Here is a 21,772-nt window from a genome sequence, read left to right on the forward strand (position 1 = left end):
TTTTGTTTTTTGTTTTTTGTTTTTTTTTACCTTCATCCAGTGAGATAGCTCTGCATCTTATTTGGGTTTAACTTCCCTATGTTGCAATTTGGAAATACCACCCAGCATAAAACTGGCAGTGTATTATTTTTTTCTCTTACAGATCACAACCCTGTACTGTCTATTATCCAATGTCTGAAAACATAAAATATATGAAGCCACTTATTTTATAGGCGGAGGGTAGGTGGGATATACATGATTCCATCATGGCTGAAACCAGTTCATTGAGTTGATTTTTATCATGGTAATTTCTTAATTTTTTTTCTTCAAGTGAATTAGTAGTTCTAGATGTTTGGTGATACATTTCCAGAAATGCCACATGGAATCTATTAAGCTTCTAGATATGAGCTCATTTTGATGCTATTCTGTAAATATTCATAGATTCAACAATAAACTTTATAAACTTTACTATTTTGAGCTCCATGATATTAGAGAAGCTGGGAGTAGTATGCCACTTATAAGAACAGCATAAAGACTTTCTTTTAACTTCAAGAAGTTTTCATAACCCTTCAAAAGGCAAAGCAGGCAAACAGTTGACAAAGATGATGGGTAACAAACAGTGGAAATTGAAGTTGGCTGGATAACAATCATATCCAGCATTTAATGACCCATGAACAATTTGAGCTCTTTACATAAATTATATGATTTAATCATATAAACAATTTTGTCATGTGGTATTTCTTTTTATCTCAAAAATGAGAAAATTGGGGCACCTGGGTGGCTCAGTTGGTTAAGCGGCCGACTTCGGCTCAGGTCATGATCTCACGGTCCATGAGTTTGAGCCCTGCGTCGGGCTCTGTGCTGACAGCTCAGAGTCTGGAGCCTGTTTCAGATTCTGTGTCTCCCTCTCTCTGACCCTCCCCCGTTCATGCTCTGTCTCTCTCTGTCTCAAAAATAAATAAACGTTAAAAAAAAATTTTAAAAAAATGAGAAAATTGATGATTAAAGAAGTTAAATAAAATATTGAGTACCAGTGAGAGCCAGAGTTCAAGTCCAGGTCTGCTCAGTTTTTCAGAGTCTGAGCTTTTAACTCTACAGTAGTAGAAATGGCTGCATGATAGAAATGGGAATCCTAATTACAGGTAAGATTTTGTAAGAGGCAAAAAGCAAAGAGAAATAAAATGACCTCAGGGAAAAATGGTGTGTGGAACCACCCTGATTGGAACAGATGCTACCAAAACATATTTGAGTTGAAGAACAAGATAATTGTGTATGAAAACATTGTTTAAGAAAGTTTTTCTGGCAGCAAAAAAGGCTGGATATGATGAAAAAAAGGATTGAGATCAGGGAGACCTCTAGGAGACTTATTTATAGTAATCCCATAATGACTGATTAAAAACTAGACTCTGGGTAATCATATTGTGAATGGTGGAGAGAAGTAACACAAAGATAGTTCAAGTGAAAAATGGATCAGAACTTGATTACAGACTAAACTGAGAAGTACAAAAAGGAGCAAGTCAAAAATGCTACCACATTTTTGTTCGGGAGGTGGGGGGCAGGGGGGGCGGCAGTTGGGGGAAAGAGGGCGAGGACAGGAGTTGACTAATAAAAACAGGAAGAAAGCCAGGGTAGGGAAGGATAATGAGACCCAGTTGACCTTGAGATTCCTGCATAGCTATCCAAATGGAGTGTTCTGTTAGCATTTAACAGTATAGACTTGGAGTTTTGATACAAGGACAGAAATGTAGAAATGTGAAATATTATCAGAATTCATATACTCCCTTTGTGCTTCTACTGCAGATTCCTCCCATCTAGACTAAAACATTTTTCATTAACTAACTGTGCATTTATTAAAGATAATATCAAATATCTGTTTCTGTTTTACAGAAAGAAATTCTGGAACAACAGCAGCAAGAAAGAAATGATAACAATTTTCATGGTATTTGTATGTTTTGCAATGAGGAATTTTTCGGGAACAGGTTTGCCTTTGTGCATGTCTTTAAATATTATTGTTTTTCATCTGAAAACTCATCAAAACACCCATAATGCTTATGTAATTTAAGTTCTGTCGGTTGGCTCAGGACCCTTTGCTATATTACCAGTAATTTTTTCTAATATGCCTAATATCAACCATGGACTATAGTGGCTCTAAGCAGAAAAGAGGAGTAACTTTAAAATTTTTTTTTCTTTTACTTTCTTCCAACTTTTTAGTCTCCAGTACAGTGAAATATTTGTTTTAGGTGTAGAATATAGTAATTCATCACCCATATACAACACCCAGTGCTCATCACAAGTGCCCTCCTTAATACCCATTATTCATTTAACCTACCCACTGCCCATCTCCCCTCCAGTAACCATCAGTGTGTTCTCTACAGTTAAGAGTCTATTTCTTGATTTGCCTCTCTTTTTTTTTTTTTTAATGCCAGAAATAAATTTGTGTTTAATGTTGTAGGACTTTTTAAATTGGCTGACAGGCAAGACCATGTACAATGAACTACTACAGACACACCCTTCTATATTGTTAACCCTAAACCTTTAGCAGTTTTTGATGTTTTGACTTTTGAATATTAAAAATGATAAAAATCTAGGGGCACCTGGATGGCTCACTCAGTTAAGCATCTGACTTTTGGTTTCAGCTCAGGTCATGGTCCCATGGTTTGTGAGATGCAGCCCTCATCGAGCTCTGTGCTGACGGCAAAGAGGCTGCTTAGGATTCTCTCTCTCCCTCTCTCTCTCTGCCCTTCCCTGCTCATGCTCACTCTGTCCTCTCTCAAAACAAATAAATAAACTTTAAAAAAAAAAAACAACTTTTTAATGATAAAGATCTAAAAAAAAAAAAAACACCCAAAAACAAAAACTGGGGTATTGGTAATTCCTTAGCACAAACTGGCATTCTATAATTCATTTCTAACATTAACTGCCCAGAGTTAGGATCAGACTCTGCAGGTTTAAGGGCATCCATCATTCCCAGCAAGACTGCCTCTACTTTAGACACCAGCCACAAGTTCAGTTGACCAACTGGCTAAAAATTCAGATTCTTGCCAGTAATTTGCATAGTTTAGTAATTTACCAGAATGACTCACAAACCTCAGAAAGTGGTATACTTAGGATTGCAGTTTTGTTATAAAGGAACAGCCAAGTGAAGAGATCAGGAACAGCCAAATGAAGAAATGTATAGGGCAAAATCTGGTAGGGTCCTGAACTCAGAATTTCTATGCCCTTTCCTCAAGGAATCAAGACACATCACCTACCCAGCTCATCAAGGTATTCACCAACCAGGAATCTTCACTGAGCTTTGGTGCCCAGAGTTTTTAATGAGGCTTCATTTTATAAGCTTGATTGATTCAGTCATTGAATTTAATCTCTACACTGCTCCCATCTCCAGTCTCCAGACCCCTTCCGTCTCTAGAGGTCTGACTGGCTCAGAATCTCAATCTTTTAATCACATTGTTAGTCTTTCTGTTGACCAGCCCCCATTCTGAAGCTAGCTAGGGGCCTATGGTGAGTTGCCTCCTTAGCATAACAAAGATAATAGTAAGTTCCTGGAGTTTTAGAAGCTCTATGCCAGGAATCAAGGACAAAGGCCAGACAGATTTCTCATTATACAACAGTTAATATTTACAGAAGTACATCATTTTCTAAACTTTTTTAATGTTTAAATATTTATTTTGAGAGGGAAAGAGAGTCCCAAGCACACTCTGTGCTGCTGGTGCCAGAGCACAACACGGGCTTGACGTGGGCTCTGCAGGCTTGAACTCATGAAAACGTGAGATCATGACCTCAGCTGAAATCACGAGTCCATCACTCAAATGACTGAGCCACCCGGGTGCCCCTACAAATGTACATGATTTTTTTTAACATTAAAAAAAAATTTATTTTATGTTTATTTTTGAGAGAGAGAGAATGTTGTGTGTGAACAGGAAAGAGCAGAAAAAGGGAGACACAGAATCCCAAGCAAGCTCCAGGCACTGAGCTGTCAACACAGAGCCCGATGTGGGGCTCGAACTCACAAAGTTATGTGGAAAGGAAAATTTTATGTAAATTTATCTAAGTTTTACATAGCAAAAATGCTTATGTGTAAAAATATGTTATTCTATTGAGCATTATTGTCTGGAAAACACTGAAAAGGAGAGGATAGCTACAGATAAAGTACTTGCTAGAATTCAGAAAATGTTTTGATTGAAACACTGATGTTAGAACACCACTAATGAAGATTTGATTCTTATATAGGTGAGTTGGCATAGAGAAAAATATGTGCCAAAAGGTACTGTGAAATACTCCACAAAATACTGGTTTTATTCAAAGTTGTCAATAGTTAAGCATTTAGGCAAACAGAGCATATTAACAATGAGATTAATAAGTGTGACCCTACATAGTTAAAAAAAAAAAAACAACATTTTCATAGGGATGGATGCTTTATTTCATTTTCTAAAGGAAAAAAAAATAATAATCCTAGAAACAATTATTTTGGGTCAGCTAAGTGTCAAAGTAGATAAAATAAACTGTATAATGTATCAGTATACATAGTCTATCAATGGTTTGTGTATTAATGAGTTCCCCAAAACTGTCACCTTTATTTTATGAACTAAAGTTGTGATAAAGGGAGTGCTTGGCTGGCTCAGTTGGAAGAGCATGTGACTCTTGATCTCAGTGTCGTGAGTTCAAGCCCCATGTTGGATGAGGGATCACATACAAACATACATAAAAATAAAGTTGTGATAATGGCCCAAAAGAATAACATATTTTTACACATAAGCATTTTTGCTATCTAAAACTTAGATAAATTTACATAAAATTTTCCTTTTCCACATAAACTATTCAACAGTCTGGTGACTGTGTATTCAGTATGTCAAAACCCTTGCATATAATTGATGTGTGAATGGTGGGTTCCAGATCTCTGTCCAATAGTGAGTTAAATGTCTCTGATTCCAGGACATGCATAGCAGGACATATTTCCCTTTGGCAGTTGTCTCTTCCTCCTCCCATGATAAGTTGGAAAAGTCAGCAAAGCATGTTTTTTTCACTTACAGGAGAGAAAACTAATTCATACATAGAGTATATTCCTGTCCACTGGCAAATAATGGAACAAATTTGGACTCACTTTACAAAGAATTCATGTGATTTTATGTGTACTTAAATACTTTATAACATATCACTCTTTCATAGCCCAAAAGTGTGTTGTAGTGTTTAACCTTTGCATGTACTTCTGATTAGTGTTATCATTTTGAAAATGCTATTCCTGATCTGATTTTTTACTAGATGATTTATAAATAGTATAAATTGCTCATATTTCTTCCTAGATCTGTTCTTTTGAACCACATGGCCAGAGAACATGCTTTCAACATTGGCTTGCCAGACAACATTGTAAACTGCAACGAATTTCTGTGCACATTACAGAAAAAGCTCGACAAGTAAGTATTTTTTTTTTCACGAAACATATCCTGCAGTTATTTTAATTTTCAATTCTGTTGGGAATTTTTTTAAATGTCTGTTGGGAATTTTTAAAAATTAATCTAAAAGAAGTAATTAACAAAATGGAATTTTCTCATTTCTCATGTTGGAAAAGTTCACGTTTTGCATCACAGTGCTGTTCATTTTGTCTAGATCATATTGCCTTTTACCATTTTTTAAATAAAAGTATCATATATACCAAACAATGTACATACCATAAAAAAGTATATAGGGTAGAAGAGTATTCTCTCCGTCCAACCAAAGAAATAAAACATTATAAATTTCCTTGAATCTTTATATGTATCTCCTCATTAGTATCTCCCCATTTTTTAATTTTGTATTCGTAATTCTTTTGCTTTACAGTATAAGTTTTCACATATTTAGTAAATATATTGTCAAATTGTATGTTATTCAGCTTTATATCAGACATAACATACTATATCCATTCTTTTACCTTTTAGTATTTATTCACATTTATATATCATAACACTCCACTTTTCCTAAGGTCATATTCTGGTGACCATGGGTATCTAGAGCTTAGCTTGTTAAAGTAAGGAAGAAATTGTCTGGGTCACTAAAATGGCTTTCAAAAATCTATCTACTTTTCTTTCTAGAACAGGGCCCAATATTTTTCTCTCACAACCTAGGTTTTTTTGGTTTTTGGGTTTTGTTTTCAAATAAAATCTCAGCCCACAATATTTGAAGCAATAACATTAAGAAAAATGTATTAATTGACACAGATCTGTTATTAAAAGTTCTGAATTCAAATTCTGGTACCAGAACTCCACTACAACAAGTCTTTTCACTCATATTAAATGATCCTTCATTTATAAAATAATACTAGATGTATTTTCTAGCAAGATTAGCATAATGAATATCCCTAATTAGTTTATTTATCCCATAAACTATAGTTATTTCTGTGACACAAGAAATGGTTAAAAGGGTGTTTAGTAGTGATGACACAAGAATTCAAAATTTGAACTGATTTCAGTCATTTGAGAGTTTTCATGTGGAAGGAAGATTAGACATAACCTGTGTGACTCCAAGTAGAACTCTAACTAGACTGCTAGGGAGAAGTTACAGGCCATATGAACTGTCAGACGTAGGATGAGGAAGATATTTTATTAGCAATCTGTTCATTTTCAGTAGAAAATGAATGACAACAGAGAGGGCAAGTAACTTGACCAAGTCCCATAGTTAAATATGTACGGGAACTAGGAATTAACCCTTGCAAATCTACGCATGGGCTAATTTGTTGTACTCAGTGGAGGCAACCAATGCTAGTTATCAATCAGCATAATTATTTGAAGAACATGCCTATGTTTTCATTTTTAGAAGAGATCATTTGATTAGAAAACACTAAAATAATTTTTGGATCTTAGCTATCTTTGTCACGGTTTGAACTGCATAGCCAAGTTGGCTAACTTAGCCAACTACAAAATAAACCACGCATGCATCCCACAAAGTCAAAGGAATAAAGTGAGAGGGTTCCAACAAGGATGTCATATCCCAGTTGAAGATTCCTTGTGACCTAAAATGAATAATCATAAGACTTAATAATAAAGGGCTATTGCAGCAACTATCCAAGAGACTTGTGTAATCTGTCAACGTTTGTGTATTTCTTTTAGCTTGCAGTGCTTATACTGTGAGAAGACCTTCAGGGACAAAAATACGCTTAAAGATCATATGAGGAAAAAACAGCATCGGAGGATCAATCCTAAGAACAGAGAATATGACCGATTTTATGTCATCAATTATTTGGTAAGCCTTTCTCTTCATAATTTAAAATTTGCATATCCACGAACAAATATCTTTCCAAGGGCTGTCTAATATTTAAACAAGCAATTAGTAGAAAGGTCAAAATGCAATCAAGGGACACTTTCAAGCAGTGATTAGCTTTAAAATGGTTAGTTTATAAATCGCAACTTGATTTGGTTTGTCTTTGATTTGCCAGAATTTTACACAGTAAAAATGTCATGCCTATAGGATTCATAGTGATCTTGAACAAAAAAAAGTAATAATAGATATAGGGTACTTGGATATCCACGTATTCTCTCCCATTTGTGATATTATCTATTACCTTGAGTCCAGAGACTATATTCTCTACAAAAAACATCTCTTGACAGCTGGATGTGCTAGGTGTGCTATGCTAGATAACCCTTTAAAAAAAACAATCTTTTACTCTTTCCTCTTTCCCTTTTAAAAAAATCTTCCCTTCCCCATAAAGAAAAAAAAGTATCATCCTCCTTGGCCAGCATATCTTTGATGGAAATTTTAGAGAAACCAAATCATTTCACTAGGCAAGAGGACTTTTATTTGTTTGGCTAATAGAACGTAATAATGGAGTTATCATGTCGAGGATTTTAAATATATTAAAAGCTTTCCTTCCTTAGAAACCTCAAAACCACTTGCTGACCTTTTTGGTTAAGAGAACATATTCAGCTGGTGCAGCACGCGTCACTGGGGGGGTATTTGGAAATGTGAGAGGGGATTCTGAATGACACAGTGACTGGGAGTGCTAGTGCCCTGCCCTAGTCTGTTGAATTTGTGGGGGGGGGGAGGGGGGGTGCTGTACATTACAAAGGAGAGGATCCACTCGTTTAAAGAAAGGAGTTAAGGAACTCTCCGCTGGAATTAGAAGAAAGCTAGAGAGTTCTCTTTCCGACATGTTTCTTAGGCAAATGGAAATTATTTTTTTCCTTGCAATAGGAAATTAGAATCAAACTCAGTAGCCACAGAAGGCATAACTGATTATAATCAACCATTTTATCTGTTGGGCAGAAACAAGCATATCCTGAAATATGTTGGAACTCTCTGCTGGAGGGTGGAATTTTTGTCTGTTCTAACTAAACCTTATAGCATTAAAGTAAAATTCCCCTTGAGAAGCAAGTTTGACATGTGTTTGAAGATTGACTCCAAGAGGTTGCCATGATCTGCTACAAATGTTTTACAACTAGCTAAAGGCAAAGGCACCCTCTGAGTCCTTCAATCTTCTCTAGAAATCAGTCATTCATTCCTAGAACAAACGCTGCTTCAGGGCCAGCCCAGTCCAATGGGGAGTAGGCCTCAGCGTTAGCCCTAAGAAATACCACCTATTGCAGAAAGCTGTGGAAGCAATTTAACAGTACTTCCTTCCGGGGATCTTTTAAAATGATATTCAAGACCTTGGGACTAGCGGAACATTATATAGCTGGAGGTATTTACCTTTTAGAGGAGACTTCAAAAGGACTGCTCACTCAAATTCTGCTGGCACTTTTAGAAAAGTATGATACTTTATTCTCTGGGCATCAAGTAGTGTGTCTGTCAAAACTGAAATTATCTACAAGGACCAGCTGTCTCTAGATGAGCATGCTAGATTTTACTGCCCACTGACTGCCCAGATGTCATGTGGCATGAATCATAGCCTAAGAGAAGTGTTTCAAGAGAATATAAAGACTTTAATAATAATAATATATAAAATGAAAATTAAATCACTTCAGAAAAATAGTGATAAATAGCAGTAATTTTTTTCTTTTAACTAGCAACATTTGAGTACTTGATATGTGCCAGGCACCATCTTGGGTTTTTATATTAAGCCATTTACTCTTAACCATATCCCTATGTCACAGGTTTTATCTTTATCACCATTTTATAGATTAGGAGATTAGGCACAGGTCTTTTTCCAAGGTCACATAGTTAGAACAGAATACTTAACCTCTCTGTATATCCATTTTATAATTTTTCCTCAATGTTTACAATTGAAATAATACTAGTACCTACCTCTTACTTTGTTGGTTGAGTTTTTGGTCAAGTAATGATGGTGAACTCATAATGATCACCTTCTTGCCTGTTCTCTTTTGTACCAAACTAGAAAGTGATTCAAGGTCAAAGAAAAGCTGACTTCAACAAGCTCCTCAAGGGCTCTGACCCACAACCTTAGCCTTCTTAGCCCTGTATGCTTTCCCACTGAGGTAAATAGCCCACAATAATAAGAATGATTTAAAAAAATAAAACCTAGGGGCGCCTGGTGACTCAGTCTGAAGCCTCTGACTTGGGTTCAGGTCATGATCTCATGGTTTGTGAGTTCAAGCCCTCTGCTGACAGCTCAGAGCCTGGAGCCTGCTTCAGTTTCTATGTCTCCCTTTCTCTCTGCCCCTGCCCTGCTTGCTCTCTGTCTCTCTCAAAAATAAACATACATTAAAAAAAATTTTTTTTAACAAAACCTAAAATATATTATGATTAGCTGTAGCATTTTGGAATGATGTAAACTTAACTCAGAAAAGGATTGAAGAAGGGACGCCTGGGTGGCTCAGTAGGTTAAGCATCCGACTTCAGCTCAGGCCATGATCTCACCATTTGTGAGTTCAAGCCCCGCATCAGACTGTGTATTGACAGCTCAGAGCCTGGAACCTGCTTCGGTTCTGTGTCTTCCTCTCTCTCTGCCCCTCCCACACTCACACTCTGTCTCTCTCTCAAAAAAGCAAATAAATAATTTTTTAAAAATTAAAAAAAAAAAAATGACTGAAGAAGCTAATAAAGTCTCTAAAGATGTAGAAGTGTCCTAACATAGAGAAGTGCTTACCAGAAGTATCAACCTTAATAATATCCTGAGTATTGTAGTAAATAAAAGGCATCATAACAAATAGAACGAGTATATAAACAACTGTTCCCAATATTAATAATGTGTAGTTAGAGAAAAATGAGGCCCAGAGATTTCTCAGCATGCTTTTAGTTTTCTTTTAGACCCCATTACTGAAAATATTTAATATTTCATAAAAATATTTAATATGAAGAATGAATTCTTCTAAGAGTTTAAGCAATGAATAATGACATTGCTTTATTTTCAAAGATGGGAAAAACAATACTGAGAGACATTCACTGTGTATTCCTCTGAGGGAAAAGGCTTACATGACTGAGGAAAGTGGGCCAAAAAGAGAACTATTGTTATTAGTCGTCAGGGTCTGCATACCCATTTCTCACATCCTCTTCCCTGTAAGAGTCACTTTAACTGGCTTTATACATTCTACAAACATTTGAGTACAAACTGGTGGAAGAGGAAGAAAAATATTATGGGCAAGGTGGTTAATTTAAGTCCCTACTCCCAGAGAGTTTAAAGGTTGGTATGAGACACAGGCATGTAAGCACGTAATTTCAGCACCTCGGAATGGGGTGTATGAAGTTAATGCTTGGACCTCTCCTGTAGCACATTAATGCAGTAATTGAGTCATGGGCCCACAGAGTTGCTCACCTCCTCTCCAAACATAATCTCCAGGCCAGCAGTGCTGGCAGCATCCAGGATATTCCTGGCAAGATGCCCTCTGATAGTCATCAAAGGTGAGAGAGCTAAGGACAGAGGCTGGTTTTGGCTCTCCTGAGCTCAGCGAATTGACAGATACATTTTTCTTCCTTAGGTGAGATGATTTCCATGTTTAATAATTCATATCAGTTTTTGAATAATAACAGACTTGCAAATACATAAAAAGTCCCTATGCGTATTCTGGATTACCTACTTACGTGTTCTTTCTTTGTTTTCTCACAAACAAAAGGGCTCAATGGCTAGGGGGGATGGCCAAGGGGACAATTTCACAGGCAGTTTCACATTCAGATTCCCCTGCCTCAGAGGGAAATGAACTGTGTACATCATCATTGAGCCTTCAGCTGCCTATTCCTAAGGTACTCCTGTTTCAAGCCCTGAATTTTCCTAAAGGAAACTGTTTTTGCTGTGGCTTTATCGTTTTTTGATTTCTATTTTTTTATGCTTAAAATATACAGAGCCATTTGTAACAGAATTGGGCTCTTAACCTGTTTTCATAGTTTTGGTATAGTTCTCTCTACTGAAATTATTAACATTTAAGACACTTCTTTCTCTGTTTATGATGGGGTTTTTGTGTAAGTACATAGAAGTTTGTGTGTGGAGCAGTGGGGGTGCTGGGTGAAGAGGATTTTTTTTTTTTTTTATGTTTTTCTTGTCCACCCTCTCATTGATCATAAACCATCTGATGCAGGAGGTTGAGGGGGTGTTCTGAACATCTTTACTGACATGCCTTCCAAACTTTGTTTTTTTTTTAATTCTTTGCTTTCCTAACATGATTCATTAGCAGGCACAGAATCTTAATTAGGGAGTTCTGTGCTCTGTTTTGTTTTTTTTTCTTCTTTTTGGGTCTTATTCCATAATAAACTATATATATTCGACTGTACACGGCAGAGCATTCTAGGAAAGTCTGGGCCAATGTCACCTGCAAATCACTTGTTACCTACTACACTAATGATCACGGAGTTCCATTTTCCTCTCAAATGGTAAACAGTTAGTGCTGTATTGCCTAGAAAAATTCCTACGTGTTCTACCAAACACTGAGAAAATTGCACAATAATGCTTTGAGTTTGGAAGTTTGATACTGAACGATATTTTATGTCTCTTTGGCCAAAACATTTATTGATCAACAACATTTGCCCATATCACTGAAAATGGTAATAGATGGTCCTTCCTTGAATTAATATCTTACAGCAATGGCCTTAAAGTACAAGTCCAGAGAGACCAAGTAATCCATGAAAGATTTAATTCATCGCCAAAAATTCCAACTAACAAAGATCCTGTTGGCGGTTTTGAGGCCATTCTTGGTGTCCATAATGAGGTTCAGACATTTCGTGACAACTCTGGGAAATACATTATAGACTCCAAATTAAATATCTCTAATGACATTATGGTAAATCTCTGCGTGTCTGAGTTTATGCATCATTTAGCTGATAGATAATGACAGCTTCAAAACCTCTCATTAAGTTGATGAATGATAGATTTTCTTTTTTCCTAAATCATAATGGACCTTATAGTTCTTTGTTTTTGGTTAAATGAATACCTTTTTAGAGAAAAAAATATTCATAACTGAGAGTAAATTTTGTTTTTTTTTTTCCAAAGGAGGAATATCTATCAAGGATGTCTGTATTTGTGGCAGGTCAGGTCAATCTTGACTGTAACCATAGTTTAGCTGCTTGAAAAGGTGTCCATTATTGTTCCTACATCCCTCTTTAATGTACTCTCTGCTTTTGCATGGCATAGTGGGAAAGTTGGATGGAGAGAGAAGAAAAGACAAGAGAATGACTCAAGAATAGAAAAGAGAAATGGTTGGGCCAAAAGGAATGATTTCTACTCAACGCTCCATAAAGTTTTGCTGAAACTATGACTCAATTTGCCAGACACAGCCCTAAATGGGTAGAGCTTCTCCATGAACTGTGAGAAATAAAAGAGATTTGAGTAGATACTTGAGTACTTACTGTTGCCTGGTACCATGTATTTATATCCAGGCGTCCTTTGTTTTATTGCACTTTGCAGACAGGCATTTTTTTACAGATTGAAGATTTGTGGCCACTTTGTTTTGAGCAAGTCTATCAGCACCATTTTTTCAACAGCATTTGCTCACTTCATGTCTTGGGGTCACATTTTGGTAATTCTCAGAGTACTTAAGTAAGGTGTGTACATTATTTTTTTAGATAAAATGCTTGTACACATAAAATACTACAGTATAATATAAACATAACTTTTATATGCACTAGGAAACCAAATGTTCATTTGACTTGCCTTATATTGATGGTCTGGAACCAAACCTACAATATTTCTGAGGTATACCCATACGTTAACTAATTTATTTTATCACCTTACAAAAACCTTTTGAGATAGAATCTAAATTGGCATTGAATTGTTAGATTTTTCAGTTATAATTTAATTTTAAAAATACTTTCTAGTACCTACTGTATGCCTGGGTCTGGAAATGTAACAGTGAACAAAGTCCGTGTCCTCATGGGCATTCTGGTGGAAAAAACGAATAGCGAATAAGAAAACAAATAGATAACACAAACTTGATTTCAGGTAGTGATCAATGCTTTAACGAAAATAAAAAACATAATAGGGGAATAAAAAGTAGCTTGGAGAAAGGGTGTAGTTTTAACAGAGTAGTCAGAAAAAGAGATGGTAACATTTAAGCAGATGCCAGAATGACTGAACCCTGCAGTTATGTGAGAGAGCAGTGTTCAGACAGAGAATACAACAAGTACAGGAGCTGGGGAGAGGTGAGCCTGCTGTGTTCAGGCAAAAAGACTGATGTGTCTGGAGCAAACTGAGCCAGAGAAAAAGTGGTGGGACCTAAGGGATGGAGAAGAAGCCAGGGCAGAACGTGGAGATCTTACAAGCCATGGTAAGGCCTCTGAATTTTGTCCTCCATGTGGTTAAGAAGCCATGGAAGGGTTTATACAAACAGGGAAGTGTCCTTTAGAAAGATCACTGTCCTTTAGAAAGATCATTGGTGTTTTGCTGTTTGAAAAATAGACTGCAGGGGACCTCAAGGAGAAACAGTCCAGCTAGGACAGTGTTTCAGGGTCCCCATCCAGAGATATTTTTGGATTTCTAAAAAGATCCCCAAGAGATTCTAATGTGCATCCAGGGTTAAGAAATGTTGGTTTACATTTAAGAGAAAGGAATTTGATTGAAAAAATACTGCTGCTTCTCCAAAAAGAAAAACATTAAAAATGTTTTAGGATACATCCTTCCTTGTCACCGAAATAACTGTTTTAATAAATCCTACGTGTATTGATTTAAGACCACCGAGTATGAGTTTCTGTGGGGGTTTTTTATGGTTGTTTTTTTTTTTAAGTTCTGTGTCTATTTTCTCTCTCCTTTCTCCTCTTCACCCCGCTTCTTCCAGCTCTCTAATCCTTCTGTTCTTCCCACAAAGGAACTTGGAAAATCGTGGGAGGAAGTTCAGTTGGAAGATGATCGGGAGTTGCTAGACCATCAGGAAGAGTAAGACTTGTTACTGCTGCTAATTAATTGTGGTTGTTTTAAGAGTAGGAAAACATTTCTTCAGTTGGTTTAAAATGATCATTCTGAAGAGAGAATAGAAATAAAAAAGACTTTCTTTTTAAGCCATCCATCCTTCCATGTATTAGTGCAAAAACTTGAATTCAAAGTAACTTCGGCATGAAAATCATTAAAGCAACTGTTACTCTAACTAAATAGTGTTTTGCCTTTAAAACTGTTAATTGGACACACAGGTAAAATACAGTGCAGAGAAAAATACCTTCCATTGGTGTTTTGCTCACTTGGTTGGTGCCCAGACCTTGAAGTGATATGATTAGAGAATATAATGGAAGTGGAGTTAACCGTGTTCCATGTTCATCCCATTGAGTCACTGAAAACTCGAGTCACTGGAAACTCACAGCTCCTTTCCTTGGAGTTACAGGCTTGAGACATGTGTTTTTCAACCTAAAAGGATTCCCTGTTACTCATCCGCTTTTCCTTCAAAGCCGTTTGGCCTTTTTTTCTCTCCTGGAATTTCAGTTTTCCAGGCTCAGGAATGAGAAGAAGTTGGCAGTATCTCCAAAAATAAATGCAGGGGGTGGTGGGTCGGCAGGAATGGTAATATGGGTCCTGTATGATTTTTAACTTCTCTGTCTACCACCAGATTTAACACTTGTCCCATTTGAATGATCAGCATTTCTCACATGAAGGATGTATGATTTGCTTTTTAAAACACACCGTTTGTCATGCAGAGACATACTCCCAGCCTCACACTTCACAGCGTGTGTACTTAGTGGTTGTGGCTAATGAGAGAAAGCATCGCATCTCTGATAGGCCTCCTTTGCAAATTAAACCTGGTTGTGTCAGAAAGACATTATCCTGATTCTGCAGTGAAATAGCTGCTCAGAAGAGAAGCAGATAGAAGAAAATGGAGCAGCACCTGTTCGCTATTTATATTAATTTCATGGTGCTGCTCTGAATTTCAAAAGCTGTATCAAAAAGTCATAATATGATGTGACAATCTTTACAGCGATGTCAGAGTTGAAAGAGATTGGCAGGGTTTCCTAGGGAGGAGAAAGTAATACCAAGTGACTGTGTGAGGGGAATCTCCGTATTTACTATTTTCTTTTTTAACACAGCGACTGGTCTGATTGGGAAGAGCGCCCTGACTCTGCTGTCTGCCTATTTTGTGAAAAGCAAGCAGAAACAATTGAGAAATTATGTGTCCACATGGAGGTAAGATGCTTGTATTCGTCTGAATTTTGTTTTCTTCTGGCAGGGTGGCTGATAGCAGTAGCAGTCTTATCAGTTTCTATGTTTAATTTCTGTCATCCTGTTCCTAAAAATGCGATAAGCAAAACAAGAGACCGCCAGATCCGTCAAGGAGAACCAGAACTCAGGACAGTTGAGTACAGGGCACTGGACCTATGTGAAAGGTCAGCATAGGAGTTCGCAGACCATTCGTGCTGTCCTTCCTCTCAGATCTTTGTAGATAATTCTTATTTAGAATGCGGGACCTGTATCCATGATTAACAGTGCTCAAGATACAGACAGGTTCTAAGTCTTTTTCCACTGCTTCCTGTGCTGGTAAGGAGAGCAGAAGGGAGAAAGTTGCCCTTCACAAAGCCCTTGATGAGATGGGGGACACAGGCAGAGACGGTGCACGGTGTGGCTGTGCAGCTCCTTCAGTTAAAACGATTTGGAGGGAAGAAATGTGAGGGCGTTTCCAGCCTGTGTGTTCTTTTCTGGATGCCATTTTTATGTTACAATTAAGCTTGAAGGTAATAATTCTAAACCTTTTTCTCATGCCAGTGTATCTGAGAGACGACACACTCCCAACACCTCTGATCCTAAGCTGCACGGTGGGGGTGGGAAGGGGGACATCTAATGATTCAGGACGGTAGCGCAGCTTGGGGGGAGAGGGGTGATTATAATAGAAAAATATTGCCGGATGATTCTCATATGCTCTCCCTACCCTCCCCCGGCCGTCTCTGCCAACCGTGATGCAGAGCATCCTGTTTCACCCACCTTCTCCCCACTCTCATTCAGACGCACTGTTCTCAGTTCCGTAAAGTAAGAACTTAGAAGGTATTCAAAAGGCCACGAGCGTTTACCTTATGAAAGCAGAGAGTAATTTTCTCTGAAACAGGTTGCTGATAGTATTGTGTGTATAGTTTCTAGCATTTAAAATTAATTCATAATATCCTAAAATCTTTGAACTGAAGGAAGTCTCAGCCCCCCACCCTGTGTAGGAATCCCCTTTGCAACACCCTTGACCCGTGTCCACGGCCTCTGCTCAGTCACTTTCGGAGATAAAGAGTCAATGGCGTTCCTAATCATCCTGCCTCTGATGTGACACTAAATGCCTTCACAGGGAGTTAGATGGTCTTTATTCTCTGTAAGCTTTTAAGTTCAAACATTTACCCAGATGGACGATTGCAGGAGTGGAACAGAATAAAATAAGTCTGCATTGTAAAAATCAAAAGAAATGTAATTTGTGGGAAGATGTGAGTGAAGGGAAATTTGCATTAAGCAGTGTACTTGACAGCATAAAATGAAAAGCAGATTTGCAAAATCACCTATCTGCTTGTGTAGCAAAGGACCTATATCCATAATTCGAGTCCAGGCGCACAGTATGGTAAGTAGGGCCACGTCTTACTAGAGACTGGGGATACTTTTGTCAGACTGCAGAATGCATACATAGTAAATTGTGAAAACTGTAGATACAAACTGTGAATAATTAAAATGTTTTAGCTGATTGGCATGACTTGTTTGGACTGTGCTTTAAAAAGTAGTTGGATGTGGGGAGGGAAACAGTTACATTTCGACTACTTCAGAAGCAGAAGATGATGAACTGAGACTGAGTTTCAACAGTGTTCAAACTCCTATGAATAAGCTGTCTGTTTATAACTTCAGCCTGAAAGATTAAATAATTTATATACTCACAGATATTCATTCCTTTTTTTAGGAAGCACACGATTTTGATCTCCTCAAAATAAAGTCAGAACTTGGTAAGTTTGATTCAGAAGTTGTTTTCCATGATGCTGCATTTTTATACACTATTCTGTAGACGATGCCTGCGTTCAGTAGTCGTGATTGGGGAGTGCACAGCCAAAATGTGTCTCTCCACAGATGGTCTCAGCAGGACTGCCTGAAGCAGTGATTCACAACCATTTTGAACTGTAACGTTCAAATATGGTTTTTGGTTTCATGTGGTCTTCCTTCTTTCCTACATATATGAATATGCTTCAAATAAAACACAAGTTAATGGTTAGTATCTTTCATGAAGTGGAAGGGGCTAATGGGAAGACCATGGATTTGGAAGTCAGAGTTCAGATTCCAGCCCCAGCCCTTAATGGCTGTGTGACATAAGGCCTCAGGTCAACAGACTGTTACAGGGAGTGGAGAATGTATACAAAACACCTACTGCACTGTTTGACAGTGTAGCTAGATTATTTACCATAGACAGATGTACCCAATTGCATCATCCTCAGTGTCACTGTGATAGAAAGATTAGGGGCATAAAGATGTAAATTACTGACTTGCTAATGGCTCAAAGATTAGAAAGTTTACCTCCCACACCTCAGCTCACTGACTATTTTCCTAGACTCTGGAAAGTGTTACATTACTTTGCTGTCCTTACAGTTATGTATATATGTCAAATCCTACCTCAACCACTTACAAACTGTGTAGCTGTGGACAGTTTCCTAACACATAATGTGGACATGGTAGTACTACCTATGTGGTAGAGTTTTTCAAGAATTAAATGTATTAATTAATTAATACATGGAAAATGATTAGAACAGTGCTTAGCACATAAGCCCTATATGAGTATTGGCTGTTGTTATTTGATATCTATTATTATGCTTTACAATTGTACTGCCTCTTCAGGTTGGGTAATAAAGGGAAGTGGCTCTTTTGCAAAAATGGGTCTGACCAGTTGTCTAGTGATTCTGTAAACTGTCATTTTCAGGATTGAATTTCTATCAGCAAGTAAAATTGGTCAATTTCATTCGAAGGCAAATTCACCAATGTAGATGTTATAGTTGCCATGTGAAATTCAAGTCCAAAGCAGAGCTAAGGACTCACATGGAAGAAACTAAACATACATCACTGCTTCCTGAAAGAAAGATATGGGATCAACCAGAGTGAGTAATTCTTTGCTCAATATCCTTAATGTCCTATGTTTTCAGTACTTCTTTGCTCCATAGCCCTTATTTGTTCCTTTATTCAGTTAAATAAAAGAGAAACGTATGTTTATTGTAAAAAGTAAAAATTTTCAAAAACCTTATTTTTAAGGGGCGCCTGGGTGGCTCAGTCAGTTAAGAGTCCGACTTCAGCTCAGGTCACGATCTTGTGGTCTGTGAGTTCGAGCCCCACATCAAGCTCTGTGCTAACAGCTCAGTCTGGAGCCTGTTTCAGATTCTGTGTCTCCCTTTCCCTCTGCCCTTCTCCCACTCGCACTCTGTCTCTCCCTTTCAAAAATAAATAAACATTAAAAAATATATATATTTTAAACCTGATTTTTAAAGTAATCCCCCTTTTATAAATGTAACCAACTATTTCAGATTTTGTGGTATGAAGATAGATAAAGATGTAGATATAGAAGTATCAATTTTTAAAATTATGTTAACAGAATATTGTAAGCATTTTTCTATACCAATATACATCTATTGCATCATTTTTTAGGGTTGCCAAATATCCCATTCACTAGATCTACCTAATTTGTTAGATAGTGAGATTACTTCTTGCATTTTGTTCTTATAAATAGTAACACAATGACTATCCATACGCCTGCATTTTTGCACACTGATCTAATTTTTCATTTAGATAAGCTCCTAGAAATAACATTACTGTGTCAAAGAACATCCAACTATTAAGGCTTTTGGTATATACTTTGCATCTCAGTACTTTATAAATGTTAAGCAGTTGGCCCACAGATCTATACCTCTGTAGGTGGTATCAGACTGCCAGGTATCCTTTGCCAGTTCAGCCTTCTGGGCTGGTCCTCATATCAGTCTGGACAACCTCAGCTGAGGGAACCTCTGAGAGGTTATAGGGTTCTAGCTACCTGGATGTTCCTCTCAGAGAATGTTAAATCTGCACCACCACCCCCTCCCCACTCCACCCCTGCCCCCGAACACTAGCCGAAAAGCGCTAGATTTTCGTCTTTAAAAAATCCTAGATTTGTGAAAGACAAAGTCAGTTCTGGATTGACCTGAGACCCTGTTCCTATAATTCTCGTTAAATAAGTTGAAATCTTTAGAGATACACCAGAGCTAACTCCTAAATGTGTCCAGAAAAGGAACCAGAATAATAGACTTAAAATTCTGTAGATGTTTGATTTTTGTTCACCTAGAATGAAGGAACCAGTAATGATTAGGTTGGGAAGGACACACACACACACACACACACACACTCTCAAGGGAAATTGTTTTCATCAGATATATGAAGGATTAATGTACGAAAGAGTAGCCATATTTGAATTTTGTTAACCTCTAGGGAGGAACTGGGACTTAGAGTAAAAATGAAAGGGTTGTCATTTTTAGCCTTATCTATGGAGATATCCCTAGCAACTAGAGCTGCTCGGTTCTAGAGTAAGCTGCCTTTTCAGGTAGTGAGTTTCTGTGGGAATATGAATCACAGGCCAGATGGGCAGCTAGCAAGGATACTAGTAAGAATGATGTCATCCAGTAGAGGTCAAAGTAAAAGTAATTCACAAGTTATTTCCCCATACCACCTTTGCAAAATGCTGTTGAAACTGTTGACAAAGAAACCTGGCAGAATTACAGTAACGTGTATGTTCATTTGCCTAGAAACTTTTCTGGATTTATTCAACATGTCTTTGGTTGTTTTCAGGTATTATTTTCCAACCTATGAGAACGATATTCTACTATGTACACTGTCTGACAGTGAAAGTGACCTGACAGCTCAGGAACAAAATGGAAATATCACCATCATCAGCGAAGATACATCTAAACTGCATGCTTTGAAACAAACCAGTATTTTGAACCAGTTGCTACTACATGAGGGCTTGAAAAACTAGAAGAAAATGCCACAGAAGCAACTTTTCATGTTTTTCGCTTATGAGACAGACTCAGAAAAATTGTTTAAATTTGAACATCAGCAAAGGATTAGACCCTGGTGAAATAAATTTTTTCAAAAGTACTTTTTAAAAAATAAAGTGAGGACTTTTTGTATTTTGGGCTATAACGTTTTACTATGTAATCATTATAAATGATCTCATTTCATTAAACTAGGTTATCTATAATAAGGAGGACATGTGGGGTGCCTAGTTGGCTCAGTTGGTGGAGCATGTGACTTTTGATCGCAAGGTCATGAGTTTGAGCCCCATGTTGGATGTAGAGATTACTTTAAAAAATTTTTTTTTTAATAAGGAAGACATGCAAATCACAAATGAAGTGTTCAAATTATTGATAAAGTTTTTTTTTCCTCTATCACCCATTCTCCTGCAGACTGGTAGATGTAAAAAGTTCCAGTAAATTTGTGTTCAAAATTATTTTTTGTCAAAGATAATTTATAAGAAGTACTATCCCTGTTGTATCACACCAGGCACGTAATATCCATGTACCAGTTTTAGGGATGTGAGAATTGACAGTCCACTCAGGTGTTGTCAGCCAGTGGATTCTTAGAAAGTTCCCCATCGGTCTTTCATCTAACCAGTTTAGTATTCATTGGTAATTGTTACCTATTATTTTTTGTAATGGCTGCAAAATGATGATTTTTCTAATTCTATCATTTCTTTTACAGTGGGTTCTTTACACAGCATGTGTGCTATGGAGCACTGGAGTTTTAAGTTCTAGTTTTCAATTGTTAGTACCAGTCTGTGTAGGCAGTGCCCAAAGACTAATCTTGAAGTAATATAGACCGTCCAGAGTCTCAAGCCTAATGTCCTACCATATGATCCAAAATTGACTGGATTTGTAAGTTATATAGGCTCTGACCATGGCTTTAGATTTCCAAGCCTCCAGCTTTGCAGACACCTGCACAAGGCTTTTATTAAAAACCAAGCAGAGAAATGCAAGCCCTTATTATAATGGAAAATGCCTAAATTAAAGACGCAATTGATCTAAATTGAGTTTATGTTTATTTATTTACTTTGAGAGAAAGAGACTGAGTGAGTGGGTGAGGTGCAGAGAGGAGAAAGAATCCCAAGCAAGCCCCGCACCATCAGCGCAGAGCCCTACACAGGGCTCGAACCCGTGAACCATGAGATCATGACCTGAGCCAAAACCAAGAGTCAGACGCTTAATCGACTGAGCAACCCAGACGCCCATGATTTAAATTGTTTTAAAATCAAAGATTAATAAGACAGTCTGTGCCTAGAACCTTATGTCTCTAGGAATCAGATTTGTTCAGGAAATCAGAGAATGTCTAGAGTGTTTCTAGAATATGTTTTAATCTTAGAACAAGCGCAATGAAAGAACAAAATTAAGAATAATTTGCGTGTGAAGGAGAAAGCTCTTTTGGAGATAAAGTTGAGATCTTAGAGAACAGATCAGATGGATATATAAGGAAAAATGAAATTGAAGGACAGGTAAAAGGGAAAAGATG

General features: G+C 37.3%; 1 protein-coding gene across 4 annotated transcripts in view; it reads left to right on the forward strand.

Moving 5' to 3' along the window:
* Positions 1-21,292, forward strand: part of ZNF277 (zinc finger protein 277) — a 112,647-nt gene extending 91,355 nt beyond the window's left edge. For all 4 annotated transcript variants that reach the window (XM_053898412.1, XM_053898413.1, XM_053898414.1 and 1 more), the window contains 8 exons: positions 1,867-1,958; positions 5,280-5,390; positions 7,059-7,191; positions 14,133-14,200; positions 15,337-15,433; positions 17,166-17,208; positions 18,171-18,345; positions 20,057-21,292. In XM_053898412.1, coding sequence (XP_053754387.1) covers positions 1,867-1,958; positions 5,280-5,390; positions 7,059-7,191; positions 14,133-14,200; positions 15,337-15,433; positions 17,166-17,208; positions 18,171-18,345; positions 20,057-20,243 — 906 coding nt within the window. In that variant the 3' untranslated portion in view covers positions 20,244-21,292. The remainder of the gene's footprint in view (positions 1-1,866; positions 1,959-5,279; positions 5,391-7,058; positions 7,192-14,132; positions 14,201-15,336; positions 15,434-17,165; positions 17,209-18,170; positions 18,346-20,056) is intronic.
* The last annotated feature ends 480 nt before the right edge of the window (positions 21,293-21,772 follow it).

Source organism: Panthera pardus, unplaced genomic scaffold, assembly GCF_024362965.1.
Source record: "Panthera pardus isolate Hobbes unplaced genomic scaffold, ASM2436296v1 HiC_scaffold_8, whole genome shotgun sequence".
NCBI classification, from domain to species: domain Eukaryota; kingdom Metazoa; phylum Chordata; class Mammalia; order Carnivora; family Felidae; genus Panthera; species Panthera pardus.